Raw genomic sequence first — 22587 nt, forward strand, 5'->3', positions numbered from 1 at the left:
CTGAATATCTCCAGCATCTTTTGTCTTTATTTCAGATTTCTGTCAATTGCAGTTTTGCTATTTGCAGAGGGCACTACGCTGAATATTTCCAGCATCTTCTGTCAATATTTCAGATTTCTGTCAATTGCAGTTTTGCTATTTGCAGAGGGCCACTACATTTCCTTAAGTTTTTTTTGCATTCCCTGCAAACCCTTATTTCCAACAAACACAGCGACTCGATGATTGATGCAATTGTTGCAACCAAAAATAAATTGGGTGCATGTAGAGCAAGAGCAAGAAGAGCAAAGGGTGATCCTTTGTAAACCTCTCCCTCTGCTGTCAAGCACGCAGACCAGCTGCTGCCACTCCTGGCGCCGCTGGGCGGCGCTGGTCGCCGGGGCCGAGCAGGCCTGGCGCCGCCGTTGCCAAGGAAACGCCGCGTCCTGGGCCCGGAGCCGCCATGGAGGACAGCGGGCAGAAGGGGTGGCCCAGCGGCCTGAAGCTGGCGCTGGACCGGCTGCAGGAGCTGGGTAGGTGGGGTAGCACCCTGGTCCGTCCACTCCTGTCCACCACCTCCAACCGCAGCCTATCGCTCTGCCCGGCCATCCACTCACACACATAGTCTAGTCTCCAACACGCATGGCTACCCCCTCTGCCCGGCCCCACTCCCCCCCCCCCCCCCCCCCCCAGCCCAACCCCCCGGCCATCCACTCACACACACAGGCTCGTCTCTCCAACACGCCTGGCTACCCCCTCTGCCTCGACCCACTCCCTCCCCAGCCCAACCCCCCGGCCATCCCCTCACACACACAGGCTCGTCTCTCCAACACGCCTGGCTACCCCCTCTGCCTCGACCCACTCCCTCCCCAGCCCAACTCCCACCACCCACACCCCGTCCATCCCCTCAGTCTCTTCTCCCCGCCTAGCCCTCTGCCCCGCCCTGTCTCTTCCCCAACCCCCACCCCCGCCTCATGCCCACCCACTCCCACGCAGTCCACCCACTCTCACTCCTCATGCAGTCTCTTCTCCCCTCCACCCTCGCCCACCCCCTCTCCTCCATACCTTCCCTTCTCTGCCCCACCCTGCTCCCCGCATCCCTGCCCCATGACAACCCCCACCCAGCTCCTGACCCACTCCCTACCCATGCCTGCCCACGCCACCCGCTCCTCATCTCTGCCCACCCCACCCCATTTCCGCATCCATGCCCACACGCCCGCCCCAATCCCATTCCCATTCCTCATCCCCACCCCCACTCCTCACCCCCTCTTCCCACCCCATCTCGCGCCCCACCCCATCTCGCGCCCCACCCCATCTGGCGCCCCACCCCATCTGGCGCCCCCCCCCCTACTCCATGCCCACCCCACATCGCTCAAGGTGTCCATTTCCCCACAGATGCTCCCTGACCAATTGAGTCCCTCCAGAACTTTGTGTTTTGCTCACGATCTCAGCATCTACAGTTCCTTGCGTCTTCCTGATCATCTGCTCTTCACTTTTCATCATCCAAATCCCACTTGTCTCATTAACCTCTCAGCATGGAGAAAGATTTGCGCCTCATTTATTATCCTGGTGTTTTTATTAGCCCTCTGTCCAACCTGCGCAATTAAATGAAAAATTAAATTCTCGAGGAAAAAAATCATATGTAGCAAATGGATTATTCCGCAGGAGAAAGTTATTTTAAAATTTTGTCATTACTTTCATGAGATTTATAATATACTTTCATGAGATTTATAATATACTTTCATGTTATTCAACCTCACTCAATTACAAAAACACAAACGTAAACCAGCATCTGCAGTTTCTTATGTCTTCACTCAATTACAAGCATCTTACACATAAAATAAGACAGACTTGAATTTGCACAGCAGTTTTATTGACCTGGGACATCAAAAGAGTATTCCAGCTATCGCGGTTCTTTTGAAGTGAAGTCACTTTTGAAGTGTTGGAAATTATGGAGGCTAATATATGTGTGGCAACATCCCGCACATTGATCCGATTACCTGCTTTAGTATTCCATTCCTTTGCATCACAGCTTGGTTTGGGAACAGCTCTGCCCAAGACTGCAAGAAATTACAGATGCTGTGGATTGCATCACAGACCAGATTCCCCAACATTGAATCCATCTACACTTTATGCAGACTCGAGAAAGCAGCCAATATAATCGAGGACTTTTCTCACCATTATCATTCCCTTTTCTCCTCACATGTCGGACCTGACCTTCAGGTCCGGTATACAAGAACCTGAACCTTCAGTACTTATTCAGAGCAATATCTTCCCTCTATTGCCAGACTACCCAACGGTCCTCCCACAGGTTTGGGGTTAGTCACGATCTTCCAAACTACTTTCGTTGCAGATGCTGGACTTTTTCCTCTGCAATTGTAATACTACAATGCTGCAAAACTATATTCTACACCAGTATTTTTATCTTTGCATAATCTGTTTTGCATGGGTTTGGCTTGAATGTACTCATGTACAGTATGATCTGATTTAATTGGATAGCACACGAACAAATGTTTGTTCACTGTACCTCTCTGTGCACATGTGACAGTAATGAACCAATAAATTTAATTTAAGGATTAAGGTTTTTCAGAACACCTGGAAAATCCTATTCAGAAAATCCTGTACCATTGTAGTTATCCTTGTTTGTATGGACATATATGCTTTTAGTATAATATCAACCTGCTTGACCTGTTGAGTTACTCCAACACATTTGTGTCCTTTTGTGGTTCTTAGTACTTCATTGTATTTATGTATCGTATTATCTGATTGGAGAGCACGCACAAACAAAGTTTTTCACTACCTCAGAACAGGTGACAATAATAAATCTGAATGTTAAAATGTCTGAATACTGTATATTTTTCAGAAAAAAACCTGAAAGATAAAGGACTTTGTTTTGGACCTATTCGACATTTTGCAAAACTTGCAGAAGGTGTTAGTCAGCTGGTAAGCACCAAGCATACTACGTTTAATGTGTTAATAATTAATATTTCATACTGGAGTATGCAGATAGATATACATTGATCAGTGTTACGCCGCATAGTGCTGCTTCGCTACAGCCTTATTTTTTCCCAAAAGAATAGAGACCTCAGAATGTGGCGATATAAAATGATTTGCCAGCAAAGTTTGCTCAAACGCAGAGGTTTTTGTTAGACGTACCCTCGCCGCTTGCAACACGATGAATTCCCAATCTTTAAACGGCGAGTTCTTCCAAGGCGCATAATTTGAGGCAAGGTTTGGGACAGGGCGCCGGGCTGGGCATTGCCAGGAGATGCTTCCTCCCACACAGAGCAAAGCCTCATTGCACCGATGGTTTGTTGAGTTTATCCTCGATATTAAAAGGCATGAGGTTTGTTGGAGTTGACCTAGGGGGGTGCAGTTGACCTTGGAGACCTTTCACGATAACTCTGCGCATGAGAATCAAAGCTCGGGAATCGGGGAATCTGGACGTTTTGCGTATCTTTTGATACTTGAGCTGAGAATGGTAGTGAAATAAACTCGTAAAAGTTTGGATTAAACATTGTGGAAAAGCATTAAGACTTACAAGCGAGTTAGTAGCAGTTAGCAATAAGTGAGTTTAAAAATAACATCAGGATCGCATCTCCATTTATACTATGTTAAGATGACCGCGTACAGCGTTGACATTACATTTTCTGGAAATGTATCTAAGAGCGCTGATCTACGTATAACTATACCTCTGACAGTTCTGCTTGAGTGATCGATTGCAGGTTTGCTGGCTCAAAGAAAAGAATATATAATCATAAAATATGATAAAAGGAAACAGATGAAGAACTTGTGCAACCGGATATTATGTAATGGTCTGCTTCTTTACAAATGTCTTTGTCTGAAGGAAATCTGGGAATGAATGCATTCCATTTAGCCCGTCATTGGGATATGAGAGGAAACCGCAGCACCGGAAGAAAACCTATGCAGTCTCAGAAAGAATGTGCAAACTCCAAACACACGGCACCCGAGCTCAGAATTGAACCTGAGTCTCTGGCTCTGTGACATAGCAGCTCTACCAGGTGTGCCAATATGCTGCCCTAAACTATTTGTTAAAACCTCCTCCTTAAACTATTTGTTAAAACCTCCTCCTTTAATGGAGTTCGTCCTGTATGTCTTGGCATTAATCTTTGTTTTGAGGACGCACCTGTGAATACTTGGGAAATGTGCCTCATGAATAGTATTTGTTATATACCGTCTAGGAGGAAGCTAGGCGGAACATCCACGAAATACTTGAAGTGGAAACCATTGAAGCCAGTAAACTGCGGTACAATCTTTCTGAACTTCCTAACAAGCTAAATCAGGAAATTGCAGGTAAAAAAATGCATTGTAATTCCCTTTGTTGAATGATTAATTTCAACAGCAGGATCTTTTAGCTGCCTTGAAAAAAATGGGTAGAAGGATCTGATATTATTGAACTCTTGTATTAGTCTAGATATGCCCTAAACAAAAGATGAAGAACTGTTCTTTGCTCCTCTTTTGAACTTCCTTGGTACACTGTAGACGGCCTGTCTGAATTGGACTGAGTAAAGCTGGAAACAAAATTAAAACGGAGAATTAAAATAGCAAATGGTAGGGAGCCCAGAAGCAGGCTTGCAGACTGATCGAAGGCATTCAGCAAAGTGTGGTGCAGTTGGCAGAGCTCCTGCCTTATAACCCCAGAGACCGATCCTGATCTGGGGTACTGTATGGAGTTGTCCCTGTGATCGGGTAGATTTCCTCCGGGTGCTCCAGTTTCATCCCACATCCCAAAGATGTGTGAGTCTGGAGGTTAATTCGTTTCAAGACATTAGAGATGAACATGTTTTTAGCAGCAAAAGCATGATAACTAAATTGAAAAAGATGCATGCTTCACTTTGAAGGAGGGTTTGGGCTTTGTATAGTCAATAGACAATAGACAATAGGTGCAGGAGCAGGCCATTCACTGTGATCATGGCTGATCATCTACAATCAATACCCTGATTCTGCTTTCTCCCCATATCCACTATATTTAAGTGGGAAGTATAGCATAAGGCTTGGTGGTGCTTGCTTACTCATCCATTAGAGGATGAGGTGGCATGTAATGGAATTGCGCCTGAAAGATTAGGATATTAAAGTGAATTCATCTCAACAGAATTCTGAAGGAATGCGGGTAGTCAAAAATTATGTGGTTAGTTTGATATCTCACTAAAAAATAGAGCAAATTCTGGAAGATGATCTGTCCAATGTGGTAGCTGTTGAAGAGGAAAGTGCAGGCAAAACAACCTTGTTATGATTCTGGGAAGGAGAGTAAGAGATGAGAGTAAATGCGGGAAAAAGAACATTGTCATCCCTGGAGGAGAACAGTTTTCAGTCGAGGAGAAGAAAAACATCAGAAGTACCTGTTCGGAAGATGGCATTACCGGGAGATTTAAGGAAGAAATAAGTTGGAAGAATGAAATGAAGGCCCAGGTTAAAACTGGTTAGGAAGATGTAATTGGGGCAGCTATGAGAGCCAGAAGGTTTACAGTAGGTATTGGTTGGTAATCAGTCTGCTTAAGTGAAGATAGAAAATTTGAGTAAAGAGTAAAGTTAGAGACATTGAATCAGGAGTAACTTTGTGAATTCCACATATTCCTGTTACTTTGTGGATTCCTGGCCAATTCTCCACCTCAATTTGCCTCCAGGCCTCCACAATTCCTGATTTTGTGTCTGAGAATTTATTGATCTCAATTTTGAAATGCTGAGTGACTGAACAGCCACAGCTCCCTGTGGTAGAGGACTGTAGAGATTCACAGCCCCTTAAATAAAGTATTTGCAAAGATAAGAGAAGGGGAGAATTGGAAATAGACCATGCAAAAGAAAGTTGGGGGTGAAAACTTAAGCCTAAATTGGCAATTTTTTAATTCATTCCATTCATTTTTGTATTTAAAATATAAACAGAAAATGCTAGAAAAACTCAGGAACCAAGGGTAGCACAGTGGCGCAGCTGGTAGAGCTGCTGTCTCAGAGCACCAGAGACCGAGGTTCAATCCTCTGGTGCTGTCAGTATGGAGTTTGCATGTTTTCATGTGACCTTGTGGTCCATGTGCTCCAGTTTCCTCCCACATCAAAAAGATGTGTGGATTTATAGTTTTATTGACCTCTGGAAATTGCTCCCAGCATCTCGGGAGTGGATGGGAAAATAGGATCAATTGACAGTGGGTCGAAGGGCCTGTTTCCATGCTGAATCTCTAAACTAAACTAAACCATCTATCCTGTTCCCCCACGTATTTATCTGTAACATATTTTAACTTGTTTTCCCCATCATCAACAACTCTGATTCTCCTATCATTTACATACCATAGGGGCAATTTATAGTTGACAATGAACCTACCAGCTGGCACATTTCTGGGAAGTGGGACGATATCAGAGCCTCGAATTCTTTTTAAATAATCTATCTTCAATGATATTTGGTTATATTCACAACATTTTATTTAGTTCTCTACATTGAGAGAAACTAAGAATTGGAGCTTTCAAATGCTTTAAAGACAAAGATTTGCTTGTTTCAAGCATCTGTTGCTGCTGCCCGCGCGTCAAAAGCAACCGAGTTGAATGAATTGAAGGCCAAAATCGAAATGATGACACTACAAATGGAAGCTTTAGAAAAAGAATACCGTAGATTGGAACGAGAAAATGCTTCTTTGTGGTAAGTATATCCTTCAGCGCTTCGCCGAACATTTGCACTCAGTCCACAAAGGTCTGCAGGATCTGCTGGTTGCCATCTATAACACCTCTTCCCATTCTCATACTTCTGTCCTGGGCCTCCTCCATTACCAAAATGAGATCACACTGGAGGAACAACACTCATATTCTGCTTGGGTAGCATTATGAACATTGAGTATAAGAAAATAACTGCAGATGCTGGTACAAATCGATTTATTCACAAAATGCTGGAGTAACTCAGCAGGTCAGGCAGCATCTCGGGAGAGAAGGAATGGGTGACGTTTCGGGTCGAGACCCTTCTTCAGAACATTGAATTCACCAATTTTAGGTAACTGCTTAACCCTCTCACCCCTCTTCTCCACCCCCCTTCCTTGCGGTCCACCTGGACTCACACCTAGTTCTCCCTTCCCCCTCACCATCCGCCTACATTCCTTCCTCTGGTTGCATAATTTGCAACTCTTCCATCCTTTTGACCTCAGACCTTCTGTCTTTTCAACTCTGGCCGTTGTCCAACCATCTGCCTATCAAAAAAACCCTCCTCATCTATGTTGACCTATTAATTGCCAAGCTTTGTCCTGCCCCTCCTCTCTTCCAGCTTTTTTCCCCCTTATAAAAACAGTCTGAAGGGTCCCGACCCGAAACGGCGCCTGTCCATGTTCTCCTGCAATGCTGTCCACTCCCTCCATGGATGCTACCTAACCTGTTGAGTTCTTCTAGCACTTTGTTTTTTTGCGCTAGGAGAATTTAAGATTGAATGTTGCTAAAATGATGCAAGTCATGAGCAAGGAGTGCTGGTGACCAGGACCTGGTTTGCATTGGAATGTAGTGGGAGGGTTTTGCGTAAGGACGAGTTTATTGAAGTGTGGAAGATGGGTTTTGGTAGGAACATATCTGAATAGTCCTATCCAGAGAAAACAAAAGCATAGCAAAAACAAAGTGCTGGAGGAACTTCACAGATCATCAGCAAACTGTGAAGGGAATGGACAGACAACATTTTGGGTCGGAGCCCTTCTCCAGACCCTGAAGTGTTTGTCCAGCAGTTTGATTTTTGCTCAAGATAACAGCATCAGCAGGTTCTTGTGTGTTTAAAACAAAATCATAGTTAATCTGAACAAGGGGAAATTATAAGCATTGTCCATTGAACAATCCAAAAAGACGCTCTTTGATTGTTCAACAAACAGTGTGATTAAAACAATTAACCTGATAATTCAATTTTAATCATTCCGCAACTCTCGTACAGAATGAAGATACGATGCATGATGTACAGAATTTTGAGATCATATTAAATGTCTGGTCAGTATGCTCTTTGTCTGCCTCCCCTTTCCACAGCCCTGCACAACGAGAGGCAGGAGCACGATACAATGACATCATATTCCTCATGAATGATGTGATGGGAGATCGAGCCAATAAGCAAATCACATTGAATGAAACGTATGACAACATACGAGACATAAAAAGCAAAATTATTGATATAAACAAAGACATTCAAGATTTAAAAGAGGAAATGGAGGAGAAACGAAATGAATATCATGACAAAAAAAGAGACTTGATGGAAAAAGTAATTTTTTTCTTCATTTAAAATGGAATTCTGTTTTGTATAGATATTAATTTATATACTAGCAATATTATCTTTCATTACAATACGTTCTTAATTTGCTTCTTTAGTCAAATAATGGTTTTCCTGATTTATCTATTATGGGTCAACTGTCTGAAATTGTCATCCTGAGACTGGAGTCCAGCAAGAATCCCAGTCCAGACACATATTAAATAGGTGGTTGAAAGGATAATGGAAAAGCATGGTTTCAGAGAGATATTTGTACAAATGGTGCCTGCTCAAACCACCTTGATTATTATTTTCATATGTGCAATATCATTAATTCCTCTGCTCCAGGTAATGAAGTCCAATAGGAAAGATTTCTACATTGCATTTTCTCAAAGAGCCTCTTCAAATTGTAATTAAGTCTATACCCAGGAACCTTTCACGAGTTTTAATAAAGTTGTTACCATTTTTTTTGAAATCCTGCTTGAGATTAACCCTGTTTATTGATTCTTTAGGTAGATTCTAATACATAAGTGTGTCAAGTTGAAAATTGAGACACTTTGCCAATTGCATGTTTTTAAACCTAGCGTACACAAGTAATAATTAAATGAATTGAAGCACTTTATTTCTATATGTATAGTTCAGGTTTGCTGTGTTCCTTGGTCTGCAATTACAGTAGTTGCATTTTCCAAGAGTCAAAGTTTAATTGACATATGAACTGGCAACGGAACAACAATCAATCAACAATCAGTTCCTTGATCTTGCTAATGTTGAGAGCAAGATCTAATTGTCAGATTGTATTCACAGTGGAAATTCCAGGATTTATCTTTTAAGTTCACTGGTATTTATAGAAAATCAACGTTTGAACTTTGGTACTTTGTACACCTTAATTCTCGACAACCTGTGTATATTCAATTGTATTCTGACATATTTTAAATCCTTTATTTTAGTTTAATGATATAAACGGGCTGGTTCAGGAACAGAACAAAGCCAATTATGAGAAAAAAACCATCCTTGATGGTTTAAAGAGAAAACTGGAAGATTTAAACTATGATATCTGGGACCAGGAAAAGGTAAGAGTTGTAGAAAGGTCAATATGTGATCATTAATGCAACACCAAAAGTTAGTAGATGATGCAAATTTCAAATAAAAACAAAGATGATGGAAATTTGAAATAATAACACTAACTACCTCAGCAACTCATGTGATGAGAATTTTATTATTTGTGGAATTCTGAATACATCAGTAGCTGAGGTAGTTGGTGTTGGGCAGTGTTCAAGAGCCTGATGCTTGCTGGGAAAAAATCTGTTCTTAAACCCGGAGATGTTCTTTCTCAGATACAGTGGATGCATGCCAGATAACATCTATGGAGAGAGAAACAGAATTCATGTTGTAGATTGGTGATCTTTCCTCCACAGAAGTTACTGGTGTATCAGATTTTGAACAAAAAGCAGGGAAAGATAGGGATCAAATACTCAAGGTTGAATGGTACATGTCTTGAAGGAATTGACTGATTGAAACATACCGGATGGAAACAGGCCCTTCAGCCCACCGAGTCCACACCCACCATCAATCATCTGTTCCCACTAGTTTTATGTTATCCCACTTATCCACTTTCTACCCATGAGGGGTAATTTACAGAGGTCCATTAACCTCCAAAACGATGTCTTTGCGATATGTGGAGGGAACCTGCACTGAGAGAACATGCAAACTCCACACAAACAGTACCCAAGATCAGGATCGAACCTGGGCCTCTGGTGTTTGCAGCTGGCAGCTCTACTAGTTATGCCATTGTGCTGCCCTAATTTCACTGAGTTGAAAGAGCATTGAGTTTTTACACTCGTAAAAACAAATATAACGGCAGCTGATTACAGTAAATACAATTTCAATGATTATGATTGCACAGTTTACTTCCCTATTTTAGATGCAGCAAATAATTTCATGAATTGCATATTTATAACGGGATCACATCTCAACTGCCAAGACAGTAATTCAAGTGAATGGTCCAAAAACTATTTAGCCCCAAATACCTTAAATCGGTGTTACAAGGGTGACTCTCCAGGTATGCAAATAATCAAATTATTGATTGACTGAATAAATGTGCCCACGGCGATGTGATAGGTATACTGAGGAAGGGTGAAGGATGGTGGGCAAATGGGAGGGAAGATGAGTGGAGTTGGAAGACAGAGACTGGTGGTTAATAGGTGTAGGCCGACAGCGAGTAAAAAAAGGCAGAAGGAACCAGATGGGCTTAGCAAATTTATCTGGCTCCATAACAAGTTCATTTCTAGGAGAGCCGCAGTGTTCAACTCACTCAAAAACCAAGAACATTTTGCTGTTTTCCTGTGTACATCACTGGATCCTGATGTGCATTCAGGAAATTAGTTCTAGGGATCCAGTGGGAACACCCGAGGTGAACACTAGTCCGCTCGCTCACAGCATACATTTTTATTCTAATCTGCCCACTACTCTAAAAGCTCATATTTCTACTCTAACCTGCAAACGACAGTTAACTATGTTTTGGAACTAACTGTTCTAAATTCTAAATAAGGAGACGGTAAGGCAGTTGAGGCATATTTTACAGAATGCTCTGGCAGCAATGGCAGTGGAGAAAGAAAAAAAGAGTCCACTGTGCTCAAGACAAAGAGCTATGAATAAAAGGAAGCCAAGAAATGGAGCTTCTATTTGATTACCATTTTACATCCAAATAAGGCAGAATTGGTTTCATATTGCACTTGATTGAATAATGGTTTTTGTTCTTAAACATTATCGTGAATGCTGTGTTTTTTTTAACAGAAAACATCAGAATTAACATTGCAGAATACAGTTTTACAAAAGAAAGAAACTGCTCTTGAATACGAACACATTGAAAATTTGCAAACGTTTGAAGAACTAATGAATAAGAAGTAAAAGCAATTTCTGTGTCATTAAATATTCTTGGAATACATTACAGTTGAACAAAAGCTTGTGGACAATTGACCGGTGCTGAAAGTACTATTTTCATTGTATTTAATCAAATTTAGGGGCATGCATGTGCAATGCAGGAAAAAGCAATCTCGTATTGTAAACATTACACCACATTTTAGATGCAAACTAGTCAAACCTTTGGCTACATTTGTTCGATAACCTAAATTGGACAACCACAAATCAATCTTCAATGGATGGTGGTGATTAAAGCGGAGAGATGGATACAGGAGATGGCTTTGGAAATGAGGAAGGGTGTGAAGAAAGGTGCAGGGAGCACGATGGTGGACATTGATAGATTGGAGGTCGAAGAGGTCAACAGGACAAGCAGAGGGGGAGAAGTAGAGCGAAATGCAGCAAAGTGAAGGGCCAAGAGATGAGAAATGTGTTGAAATTTAAGGAGCAAATGGGGTACCAATGAGAGCACGGAGAGGTGAAATAGAAAGGAATAAAATCTCGAAAGCAAGAACAGGACAGAGAGAGAGAGAGAAAGAGAGAGAAAAAAAGATCAGTGAAGGATCAAAGTGATTGAGAGAAAGAATGGGGAGGGAAAATAAGGAGATAGGTGGAGAGGGGAGCACAAAAAGACTGAATGATAGAGGAGAATGGAAGAAAAGATGATGGTTAATATCTCTCATCACTGAGTACACATCAATCAGCAATTCCTGTACACTAGTTCTATCCTATACACAAGGGACAATTGTACAGAAGCCAATTAACCTACAAACCTCTACATCTTTGGAATGTGGGAGGCGCCTAGAGAAAACTCACACAGACACAGGGACAACGGACAAACGTATAGACAGCACTCATGGTCAGGATTGAACCCAGGTCTATGGGCTAGAAGGCAGCAACGACCCCTGTGCCACTGCGCCACTCTCGACCCAAAACATCTCCGGGGATACTGCCTGATCCGCTGAGTTACTCCAATCTTTTGTGTCTGTCTTCGGTTTAAACCAGCATTTGCAGTTCCTCCTTACACATTATATATGAAAGCAATTAGCTTGATCAGAATAACTGCGGTTGTAACTAGATAAATTAACTTTGCTCCATGTGCAATATAACTAGTATTTGATCTTGATTATTTATAGATTTTATGTTGTTAAATATTTTAACAGAGAAAATAACTTTAAGCATACAATTGTGATTAGTGTTATTACTTAAATAATGAATGTGTATTTTGCTGTGAATAGGGACAAATTTACCAATGACTTAAAAACCCTCAATGAATACTACCAACAGGAAATTGAAAATTTACAGATGAGATCATTACAGGTAGGATTTTTTTTAATGCATTAGAATAATTCTTTTGAAATCATCAACAATTATACATGGGTCAGAGATTTAAAAAAATTATGGCTGCTTGTAAAGTAAGAGTAAGTACCTGTGGGTCCAAGACTTTTTAATTTATTAATGGGTGTGGAAGTAACTTGCAAGGTCAATGTTATTGCCCATCTCTAGATGCCCTTTAGGAAATGGGGAGAGGGTGAGGAAGGGGGGTTGGGGAGTGACCATCATGCAGTCCTTCTGGTGAAAATGTTTGTTGTGTACAGAGCACCAGTGGTGGACGGAATCAGTTTAGGATGGTGGTCAATTATGTGCTTTGTCCTGGATGTGGAGTTGTGTACATCCAGCAAGTGGAGAATTTTCTATCAGATCCCTGGCTTGTACAGTGTAGGTGGTGGAAAGCCTATAGAACAATACAGCACAAGAACAAGCCTTTCCTCCCACAATGTCTTTGCTGACCACGATGCCAATTTAAATTGCACATCTATCTGCTCTAGTCTATATCCCTCAATTCCCTGTCTGCTCATGTGTCTGTCTAAATACCTCATAAACATTTCTATCATATCCACTTCCATCACTTCCCCTGCAGCACTGTCAAGCGTCACGAGAGTCAAGATCTTAGCACTGATATTTGTGGTACACCGCTGCTCATGGACATTCGATCTGAAGAACACCACCTCACTACTACCCTCTGTCTTCTTTGACCAAGCCAATTTTGAATCTAATCTACCAAGTCTACATAGATCTCTTGCGCCTTACTGTCCTGTGGGAAGTATGAAATTAGTCATGTGTTCTGTTTGCCCAGCCACTGATTTACTCTTCTAACCATAGTTAAGTTTCTGGACATTCGATGAGGTATTGAATACTTTGATTTAAAGTTTGCCAGTCACTTGCAGGGTAATGTAGGTGGAATACCTGAAAGCACTAAACAATGATTTTCTCAGAAGTAACAAAATTCTCTGAAATGTTTCATTTCCATCAAAGAAAAAGTTTGTTTTTTCCACACATCTTGGTTGTTATGGAAACAGTCCGTCTGAATGTAAAAAAAAAATTAGAACAAACCTGAGGCCCATTGTGCTATTGGCTTTCAGTATTGTGAGTAAATTAGGTCACTAGCTAGGTATTTGGCAAATTATAGGATTGATAAGCAAAACACAAAGTGCTGGAGGAACTCAGCAGGTCAGGCAACATCTGTGGACAGAATATGTTTCCAATCAGGTCCCATTTCCAGGCTGAGTTTCTCCAGTAATTTGTGTTTTGCTCAAGATGCCAGTATCAGCAGTTCCTGTGTATCCATAGGATTGATTAGATTAGGGGAATTGATTTTGGATTGAAAATTAAAGGCTTGAAATTAATTAGATCATGTGAATGATCATTGATCAGTGTCCATTCAGTGGACACTTCTGGGCATGATTCATCTTAGCAAGCCTGACATTTTTCCAGAGTTAAATGACATCAATCAGTGAGCATCAACCCTTTAGCTGTTTCCTGAAAGACATTGGCTACTAAAATCACAGCGCTATACCACATCACGGAAACGGGCTCTTCTGCCCAACCTGTCCTTGCCAACCAAATTGCCTGACTGAGCTGGTCCCACTGGCCTGCACCTGGCTCACTTACCTCAAACCTTTTCTATCCGTGTACCTGTCCAAGTACCTTATATGGTATAATTGTACCCACCTCTATCACTTTGTTTAGAAGCTCATCCCATTTATGCCCCACCACCTGTGTGGAAAAAGTTGCTTCTCGGGCCACGTTTAAATCTTTCCCGTCTCACCTTAAACCTATGCCCATTAGTTTTAAAGTCCCCTACCCTAGGGAAAAGACTGCAGCTATTCACCTTATCTATGCCCCTGGTGTTTGTTATATATCTCTATAAGGTCACCTCTCAGCCTGCTATTCTCCTGCGGGAAAAAGAACTAGCCTCTCCTTATAACTTGTGTCGGAAAGAACTGCAGGTGCTGGTTTAAATCTGAATTATTTAAATGGAGTGAAGAAGGGTCTCGACCCAAAACGTCACCCATTCCTTCACTCCAGAGATGCTGTCTGTCCCGCTGAGTTACTCCAGCATTTTGTGTCTACCTTCTCCTTATAACGTCTTCCTGACCATATTGTAACCTTCTTCACTGCATATAGAATCAGTCTTGCATGTTCGTAAATGAAGTTGTCCTTTCATTTGAGGCAAGAATTCTAGAAAAAGGTCAAACTACGAGGAGTTTAAAAACACAACATTTACAGGATTCAAAGTTAATCATTATGAGAAAAAGAAGCACTCAGAAAGAAGACTCAGTGGGTCAGGCAACAACTGTGGAGGGAATGACTAAGGGTCTGCTTGTTCTGAAAATGTAATTTACTTTTTTAGTTTGTTTTTCTCTTCATATTTATATTCTTTGCTGAAGATGTTGGCTATTTGTTGGGGTACAGTTTTGCAGCTGCCGACTGCCCTCAATACTTGGCCTAAATGTCTTTTGCTTATTGGTTAGACATAACAGAAAATCAAGTGGCCATTTGACAAAAACCACTCATGAAGTTTCCTAACAGAAACTGGATGACAATAAGGAATAGAATGCTGTTAATTATCCCTTGAAACACTACTTCATCTGAGATATGAAGATCAATTTTACTGTTGGTTAGGATGCAAAAAGTTAGCCATTTTATTTGTGTCCCTCCTTTGTGCAATGAGTGAGGCATAAATCACAGAGCATCAAATACTAATTTTGTATTGGGTACAAAATGCAAGTGCCCAATACATGAGTGGCATGAGTTTATATTCAACAGAGATCCTTTTGAAGCTTGTGCAGTAGAACGTAGAACTGTACAGCACAGAAATAGGCCCTTTGGCCCACAACGTTGGTGCTAATCATGATGCCAAATTGAACTATTCCCTTCAGCCAACATAAGATCCATATGTGTATTTTTACAATACTGGCTAGATTTTGAGGAACAAGATTATTATTCAGGTTTTTACACCAATACATTGTTCTTAACAAAAATCTACCCATCATGTGAAACCTTATAAATAACAGATATAAATTAGATAACTTCAAGACCGAAAGTCAAAAACTTTTTTCATGACAGACAAATTCACATCGTTTTTACGGGGAATTACAGACCAGTTAGCCTGACTTCGGTGGTGGGAAAGATGCTGGAGTCAATTATTAAAGAGGTAATAACGGTGCATTTGGATAGCAGAAAAAGGATAAGTTCAAGTCAGCAGGGTTTTATGAAAGGGAAATCATGCTTGACTAATCTTCTGGAATTTTTTGAGGATATGACAAGTAAAATGGATGAAGGGGAGCCAGTGGATGTGGTGCATCTACACTTTCAGAAAGCCTTTGATAAGGTCCCGCACGGGAGATTGGTGACTAAAATTAGAGCACATGCTATTGGGAGTAGGTGTTGACATGGATAGAAAATTGGTTGGCAGACAGGAAGCAAAGAGTAGGAGTAAACTGGCCCTTTTCAGAATGGCAGGCAATGGCGAGTGGAGTGCCGCAAGACTTGGTGTTGGGGCCGCAACTGTTTACCATATATATTAATGATTTGGAAGAGGGAATTAGAAGCAACACTAGCAAGTTTGCGGATGACACAAAGCTGGGTGGCAGTGTAAACTGTGAAGAGGATGTTAGGAGGTTAAAGGGTGACCTGGACAGGTTGAGTGAGTGGGCAGATGCGTGGCAGATGCAGTATAATATAGATAAATGTGAGGTTATCCACTTTGGCGGCAGAAACAAGGAGGCAGATTATTATCTCAATGGAGTTAGGTTAGGTAAGGGGGAGGTGCAGCGAGACCTGGGTGTCCTTGTACACCAGTCACTGAAAGTTGGCGTGCAGGTACAGCAGGCAGTGAAGAAAGCTAACGGCATATTGGCCTTCATAACAAGAGGATTTCAGTATAGGTTCTTCTGCAGTTGTATAGGACCCTGATAAGACCACATCTGGAGTATTGTGTACAGTTTTGGTTTCCTAATTTGAGGAAGGACATCCTTGTAATTGAGGCAGTGCAGCGTAGATTCACAAGATTGATCCCTGGGATGGCGGGGCTGTCATATGAGGAAATATTGAAAAGACTAGGCTTGTATTCACTGGAGTTTAGAGGGATGAAAGGGGATCTTATAGAAACATATAAAATTATAAAAGGAAGCTAGATGCAGGAAAAATGTTCCCAATGTTAGGCGAGTCCAGAACCAGGGGCCACAGTCTTAGAATAAAGGGGAGGCCATTTAAAACTGAGGTGAGAAGAAACTTTTTCACCCAGAGAGTTGTGAATTTGTGGAATTCTCTGCCACAGAGGGCAATGGAAGCCAAATCACTGGATGGATTTAAGAGAGTCAGATAGAGTTCTAGGGGCTAGTGGAATCAAGGGATATGGGAGGGGGCAGACTCGGGTTATTGATTGTGGACAATCAGTCATGATCACAATGAATGGCGGTGCTGGCTCAAAGGGCCGAATGGCCTCCATATTTTCTATGTTTCTATGTTTTACCACCATTTTGGACACCAGAAATGTGACATAAAAACTCTGCCACATTTAGTCATGAATATTCAATTCATAAATAAACTTCATATGGCCCCTCATACATATACATTTTGATAATGATCTAGGGAAATATCTTCATCAATACCAGGAGAAAAATACAGTAGCATGTCTGGTATTCTGCCTTGCAAAGATCCGGTAACGGTCGTTGTGCTTGGTGTCCATTGTCACAATGACTGTTATCGGGGTCGATACCTCGGTAAGTTAAACCACGGAGGCTCCAAACCTCTACTGCTTTTCATAAACCCCAACGAGATATCCTATGGTAGTCGTGATTGAGGGGTGAGTTAATTATTTTTCCTTATATTCAGATTTAATATATCAAAAACATCGTGGTGTCAAAAACACTGTTTATGATATATTTTCTGACTTTTTAAAGTCAATTAAAAAAATTTGGGGGGCATAAATTTGTCATCAAAACTAAGAAACTGAGCCAATCTTCAGTTTGGCAACACACTGTCTCTTGTTTACCTTTCGTACGGACCAAGTCGCTAACTTCATTCCTTCGTGTCAACTTCCGGAAGCTCCACAACGACCGTGACGGAGACAAAAAACATCAGACCCACGTCAGCTACAAAGCTGTTACAGTGTCTGTGTGAATACTGTGTGAATATAAACTTTCTCCTGCAGTCCCTGAACATGAAATGCCTTCAAGTAGGTCACAACAACAGTCTGAAGAACAAGGTATTTTTATTATATGTATGTATCAAATACGACTTGAATCTATTTCAGACTTTTCTTCAGACTGAAGAAGGGTCCAACTCTCAACACAGCCACTCCAGCACTCTGTGAAACATCACGTACCCATGCTCTGCAGAGACGCTGCCCCACCCGCCGAGCCACTCCAGCACTCCGCGAAACGCCACCCATCCACGTCCCCCAGAGACGCTGCCCCACCCGCCGAGCCACTCCAACAATCGGTGAAATATCACCTACCCACGTTCTCCAGAGATGCTGCCCCACCCGTCGAGCCACTCCAGCATTCTGTGAAACAACACATGCCCACGCTCTCCAGAGATGCTGCCCGACCCGCCGAGCCACTCCAGCACTCCGAGAAACGTCACCTATTCATGTCCTCCAGAGATGCTTCCCGAGCTGCCGAGCCACTCCAGCACTCTGTGAAACGTCACCTATCCGTTCTCCCGAGATGCTGCCTGACCCGCTGAGTTACTCCAGGACTCTGTGAAATGTCACCTATCCATGTTCTCCAGAGATGATGCCTGACCCACTGAGTTACTCCAGCACCCTGTGAAACGTCACCTATCCATGTTTATACATGTTCCCCCCAATTCAGGGCACCATAATGTTAGGGACATATGGCTTCACAGGCATTTGTAATTGCTCAGGTGTGTTTAATTACCTCTTTAATGCAGTTATAAGAGGGCGCTCAGCATCTAGTCTTTCCTCCAGTCTTTCCATCACCTTTGGAAACCTTTATTGCTGTTTATCAACATGAGGACCAAAGGTGTGCCAATTAAATTTGCCTTTACTTACAAATCAAGCCAAAAATACAATGTATTGTAACGTATGTTTTTCTTACGTAAAGCGCGTCGCGGTGTCCGCTCAGATGGATGCTATATTCTACTACATGATCAGGTGAATGAAGTGGAAACGGTGTTTGCAATTTAATTGTTCTATGCGGTATTCATAAACATAGAAAGGAATAAGAAATACGTGCACTTACTGTGCCAACCAGGTCACTGGTGGACACCACGCGAAAATGTATTTGTGTATTCTGATGCCATTTTCGGAAACTTGCCATCAATATGCTATCTTTTCTTATATTTTTTGTTGATACTATGTTACCCAATAAAGTGCTTGTCAACTTTTTTGAAGGAATTTGAAATTTGACCCCCTTTGTCACATTATTGTGTGCCAGTATTATAAAAATACACATATGCCTCTGTTACCTTGAAGAAGGGTCTCAACCCGAAACGTCACCAATTCCTTCTCTCCAGAGATGCTTCCTGTCCCGCTGAGTTACTCCAGCATTTTGTGTCTATTTTCGATTTCAACCAGCATCTGCAGTTCCTTCCTACACATTGCTCCTGTTACCTTCATTTACCTATCTAAATGTCTGTTAAATATCACTATTGTATTTGCTTCCACCCCGACACACCTCTCTTCCATCCCGGCACCATGTGCCCAGTACCCACCACTATCGGTGTGGAAAAATCTTTCCTCACACATCTCCTTTAAACTTTGCCCCCCTCACCTTTTGTTATTTGTTAATTTCTGCAGGTCCAGGAGGGCATTGGTAAAGTTCAGATTGGAAATGAGGACCTTCTGGAACAAAGAGATTCTCGCAGGGAAGCAGCTAGAAAAGCAAGAGAATACGAAACTGAAACAAGAAATCGTTTGAAAATTCTAACTGATCGGTGTGTCTGTTAGGCATTATTCTTAGTTGCACTGAATGTTTAGCAGAAATTTGCAGCAACAGGAAATTGCATGATGTCTAAATGAATAAAAGAAATTTGGTATATTAATTTTATCTGTAAAAATTAATATATTTTTCCTAATATTGCTCATAAAGTGATAAACTCATAATCACCCAAAAAAGGCAGAAATTCCCATACCTGCAGAACCTCCTACACATTTTGACTGTACCACTCACAATCCCTATGAACATGTACATTGCTTTTTCTTGGTGACAAAGATGCACCATCACCCTTGACAGCTCCTTCCGTGCACCCACCACCTGTTTAAAAAAGAATTGCCTCCCACATCTCCTTGAAACTTTGCCTCTCTCACCCTAAAACTATGCACTCTCCTTTTTGACTTTTCCATCTGGGAAAAATGTTCCCAGACTGTCTACCCTATCTACGTCTCTTATTTTATATGCTTCTATCAGGTCTCCCCTCAAACATTGGCATTCTGGAGATGTTTATCCATTTAAAATTAAGCTCCATTTATCAACGCTTTTTTCCATCAATACACCACCTATTTTTGTTTTGATTTTGTGATCAATCAATGTCTAATTTAAATAAACTAATAACTATAATGTATAAAATCAACATTAGAAGTATCAATTTTAAAATCTAGTTTTTAACTTTTTAGAGGTGCTACTCTGCTGTATTGGTGCGTCCTGTCACTAAAGAAGCACTGCATGCATAACATCAGATCCTCTGGTACAAAGACTGAGAAACAAGGAAAGAAAAATATCAAGCTCCTAACCTCTTTCTCACCTCGATTTCCGCAATGTGCCTCACTACTGATCTTTATTCTCTATTTATCGTTTCCCAAGGTTTTCTCCCTCTTAATATTTTGCCTTTATTCAATTGGAGAACTTTTTTTAAACCTCTGGGATCGAGCTTTAAATGCCTCTCCAAAGTGTCAATGTGGAGTGCTTTCCCCGGTGTGGGATGAATAAAGGAATATATTATATTCTATTTGTCAGTACAGTACCAAAGTAAGGTTGTGTTCCAATCTGCTCCCTTTCAATGCATTTTCTGGTTTGCTTAAAATATCTCATGAAGTTATTTGAAGAAAATCTGGAAATCCTTTCCAATGTTATAATGATGTTTTATCTGCACAGCCAGTATGTAAAGCAAATCTTCTAGTTAATAGATACAGCATGGAAACATGCCTTTTGTCCCATCTTTCCCATGCTGATCAAGTTAGCATGCTGGGCTACTCCCTTTTGCCTGCATTTGGTCCATGTCCCCCTAAACCTTTCCCATCCATATGGCTTTTTAAAATAGTTATTGTTTCATTGCAGTTTGTTTGGTCATTTTACGTATATGTGGCCTGCCATATTTCCTGTTGCACGAGTGACTGTAATTCAATAATATTTCACTGGCCCCTACATCTTTTGGGTTGCCTTGTAGGCAAGAAAATTCCATTATAAGCATATAAGTAACAGAAGCAGGAGTAAGCTATTTGGGCATTTGTACCTGCTTGGCCATTGAATAGGATTAGGTTTGATTTTCTTTTTAGATTAGCACCTCTTCTCCTATCAGCCCCATATCCCTTGAATCCTTTTATATCCATAAATCTTTCAGTCTCTAAATTGAATAAACTCGGTTATATCTGCAAAGCCCTTTGCGAAGTGAATTTCACTGATTCAATGCCCTCTGTTTGTCTGAAGGAGGGTCTCGATCCGAAACGTCACCCATTCCTTCTCTCCAGAGATGCTGCCTGTCCTGCTGAGTTACTCCAGCTTTTTGTGTCTACCCTCTGTACGTTCTTCCTGTGGCCACATGGATTTTCCAGGTGCTCTGGTTTCCTCCAACACTCCAAAGACGTTCAGTTAATTGGCTTTGGTAAAAATGGTAAATAATCCCTAGTGTGTAGGATAGTGCTCGTGTATGGGGTAATCTCTGGGCAGACTCGGTGGGCCGAAGGGTCTATTTCTGTTTCTCTAATGTAAAAGTAAAGACATGCATGTTCATGTGTAATCATACGGTAAATTCAAGTTCATTCTCATTTTTCTTCGTACTCTATCTCTGCGGGGTTTTATCTATATAAGATTATTAGACAGTCACAACCTTTTCCCCAATGCATAACTTTAAGGTGAGTGGGGCAAGGTTTACAGGAGATGTGCAGAGCAAATTTTGTTTACACAGAGGGTGATGGGTGCCTGGAACATGCTGCCAGGGACAATGGTGGAGGCCAATACGATGGTGGCATTTAAATAACTTTTAGACAGGCACTTAGATATAATATGCAAGGAATGGAGGGATATGGATAATTTACAGGCAGATGAGATTAGTTCAACTTGGCATTACGTTCGGCATGGATTTTGTGGACCAAAGGGCCTGTTCCTGTGCTGTACTGTTCTATGATTTCCCTTTTTAAATGTTGATGGGAAAGCAACAAGAATTTATGTGGAAAGAGTATACTTTTGTTTGGAAAGTGAAATTATTCTATGGAAATTAAATGCAATTGTTTTAGAAGAGAGCATGAGCACTAAAAGGGGCATGAGGTACAGATTTAATTGAATGGTAAAAATGATTTGAGGAGATGATTGTGTAGTGTCGTACTTAAATTAGGATTTAATTACTAAGTTATGCACAAAATGACATTGTTGAAAATTATACTCTTACAGTTTTTACAATTAATTTGTACCATTTACTCATGCTATTTTGACTTATTTTGCAATATTTTCCACAATTTCTCCACTATTTATCTCAGTTATTACTTTGGGTAGTTTTATGGAGCTTCTATAAATTAAATTAACAGAAGTTGTGTGCAAGAGAAAACCAAATACATAATGGAAAGTCTCAGTTTTGAAACATTTTCACACAGCAACATATGTTAAGGTATATTTGTAATATATCAATTTAATTTTTTAGGTTAGAATCAACCAAAGATATGCTTGTTCAGATTGAAGATAATTTGGCAAGTGTAAGGAAGGAAATCCAAGAGTATGAAGAAATGATGCTGACTCATGCAGATAAACACCAGTAAGACCATTAAAATATTCTGTTTAATTTGATATTCTAAATATCATTTAATTATTCCCTATTTGTTCCAGCTGCTTAGAAATGGGCAGATTTCAATGCAGGTGTGTATTATTTCAATGATATTTGTGGATTGTCAAATCTGCAGGGTATTGCCTCATTTCATTTCAGTAAAACAATGTGCTGAAGTAACTCAGCGGGTCAGTCAGCATTGGTGG

At 41.1% G+C, this 22587-nt stretch overlaps 1 protein-coding gene across 1 annotated transcript in view; it reads left to right on the forward strand.

Annotated features, from left to right (window-relative positions):
- The first annotated feature begins 396 nt into the window (after positions 1 to 396).
- Positions 397 to 22587, forward strand: part of ccdc175 (coiled-coil domain containing 175) — a 50391-nt gene continuing 28200 nt past the window's right edge. Inside the window, exons 1-10 of the mRNA XM_078406599.1 lie at positions 397 to 509; positions 2840 to 2919; positions 4179 to 4290; positions 6487 to 6622; positions 7969 to 8197; positions 9130 to 9252; positions 10976 to 11085; positions 12337 to 12418; positions 19209 to 19345; positions 22262 to 22372. Of these exons, the coding sequence (XP_078262725.1) occupies positions 440 to 509; positions 2840 to 2919; positions 4179 to 4290; positions 6487 to 6622; positions 7969 to 8197; positions 9130 to 9252; positions 10976 to 11085; positions 12337 to 12418; positions 19209 to 19345; positions 22262 to 22372 (1190 nt within the window). The 5' untranslated portion in view covers positions 397 to 439. The remainder of the gene's footprint in view (positions 510 to 2839; positions 2920 to 4178; positions 4291 to 6486; positions 6623 to 7968; positions 8198 to 9129; positions 9253 to 10975; positions 11086 to 12336; positions 12419 to 19208; positions 19346 to 22261; positions 22373 to 22587) is intronic.

The sequence above is a fragment of the Rhinoraja longicauda genome, chromosome 10, assembly GCF_053455715.1.
Source record: "Rhinoraja longicauda isolate Sanriku21f chromosome 10, sRhiLon1.1, whole genome shotgun sequence".
NCBI classification, from domain to species: domain Eukaryota; kingdom Metazoa; phylum Chordata; class Chondrichthyes; order Rajiformes; family Arhynchobatidae; genus Rhinoraja; species Rhinoraja longicauda.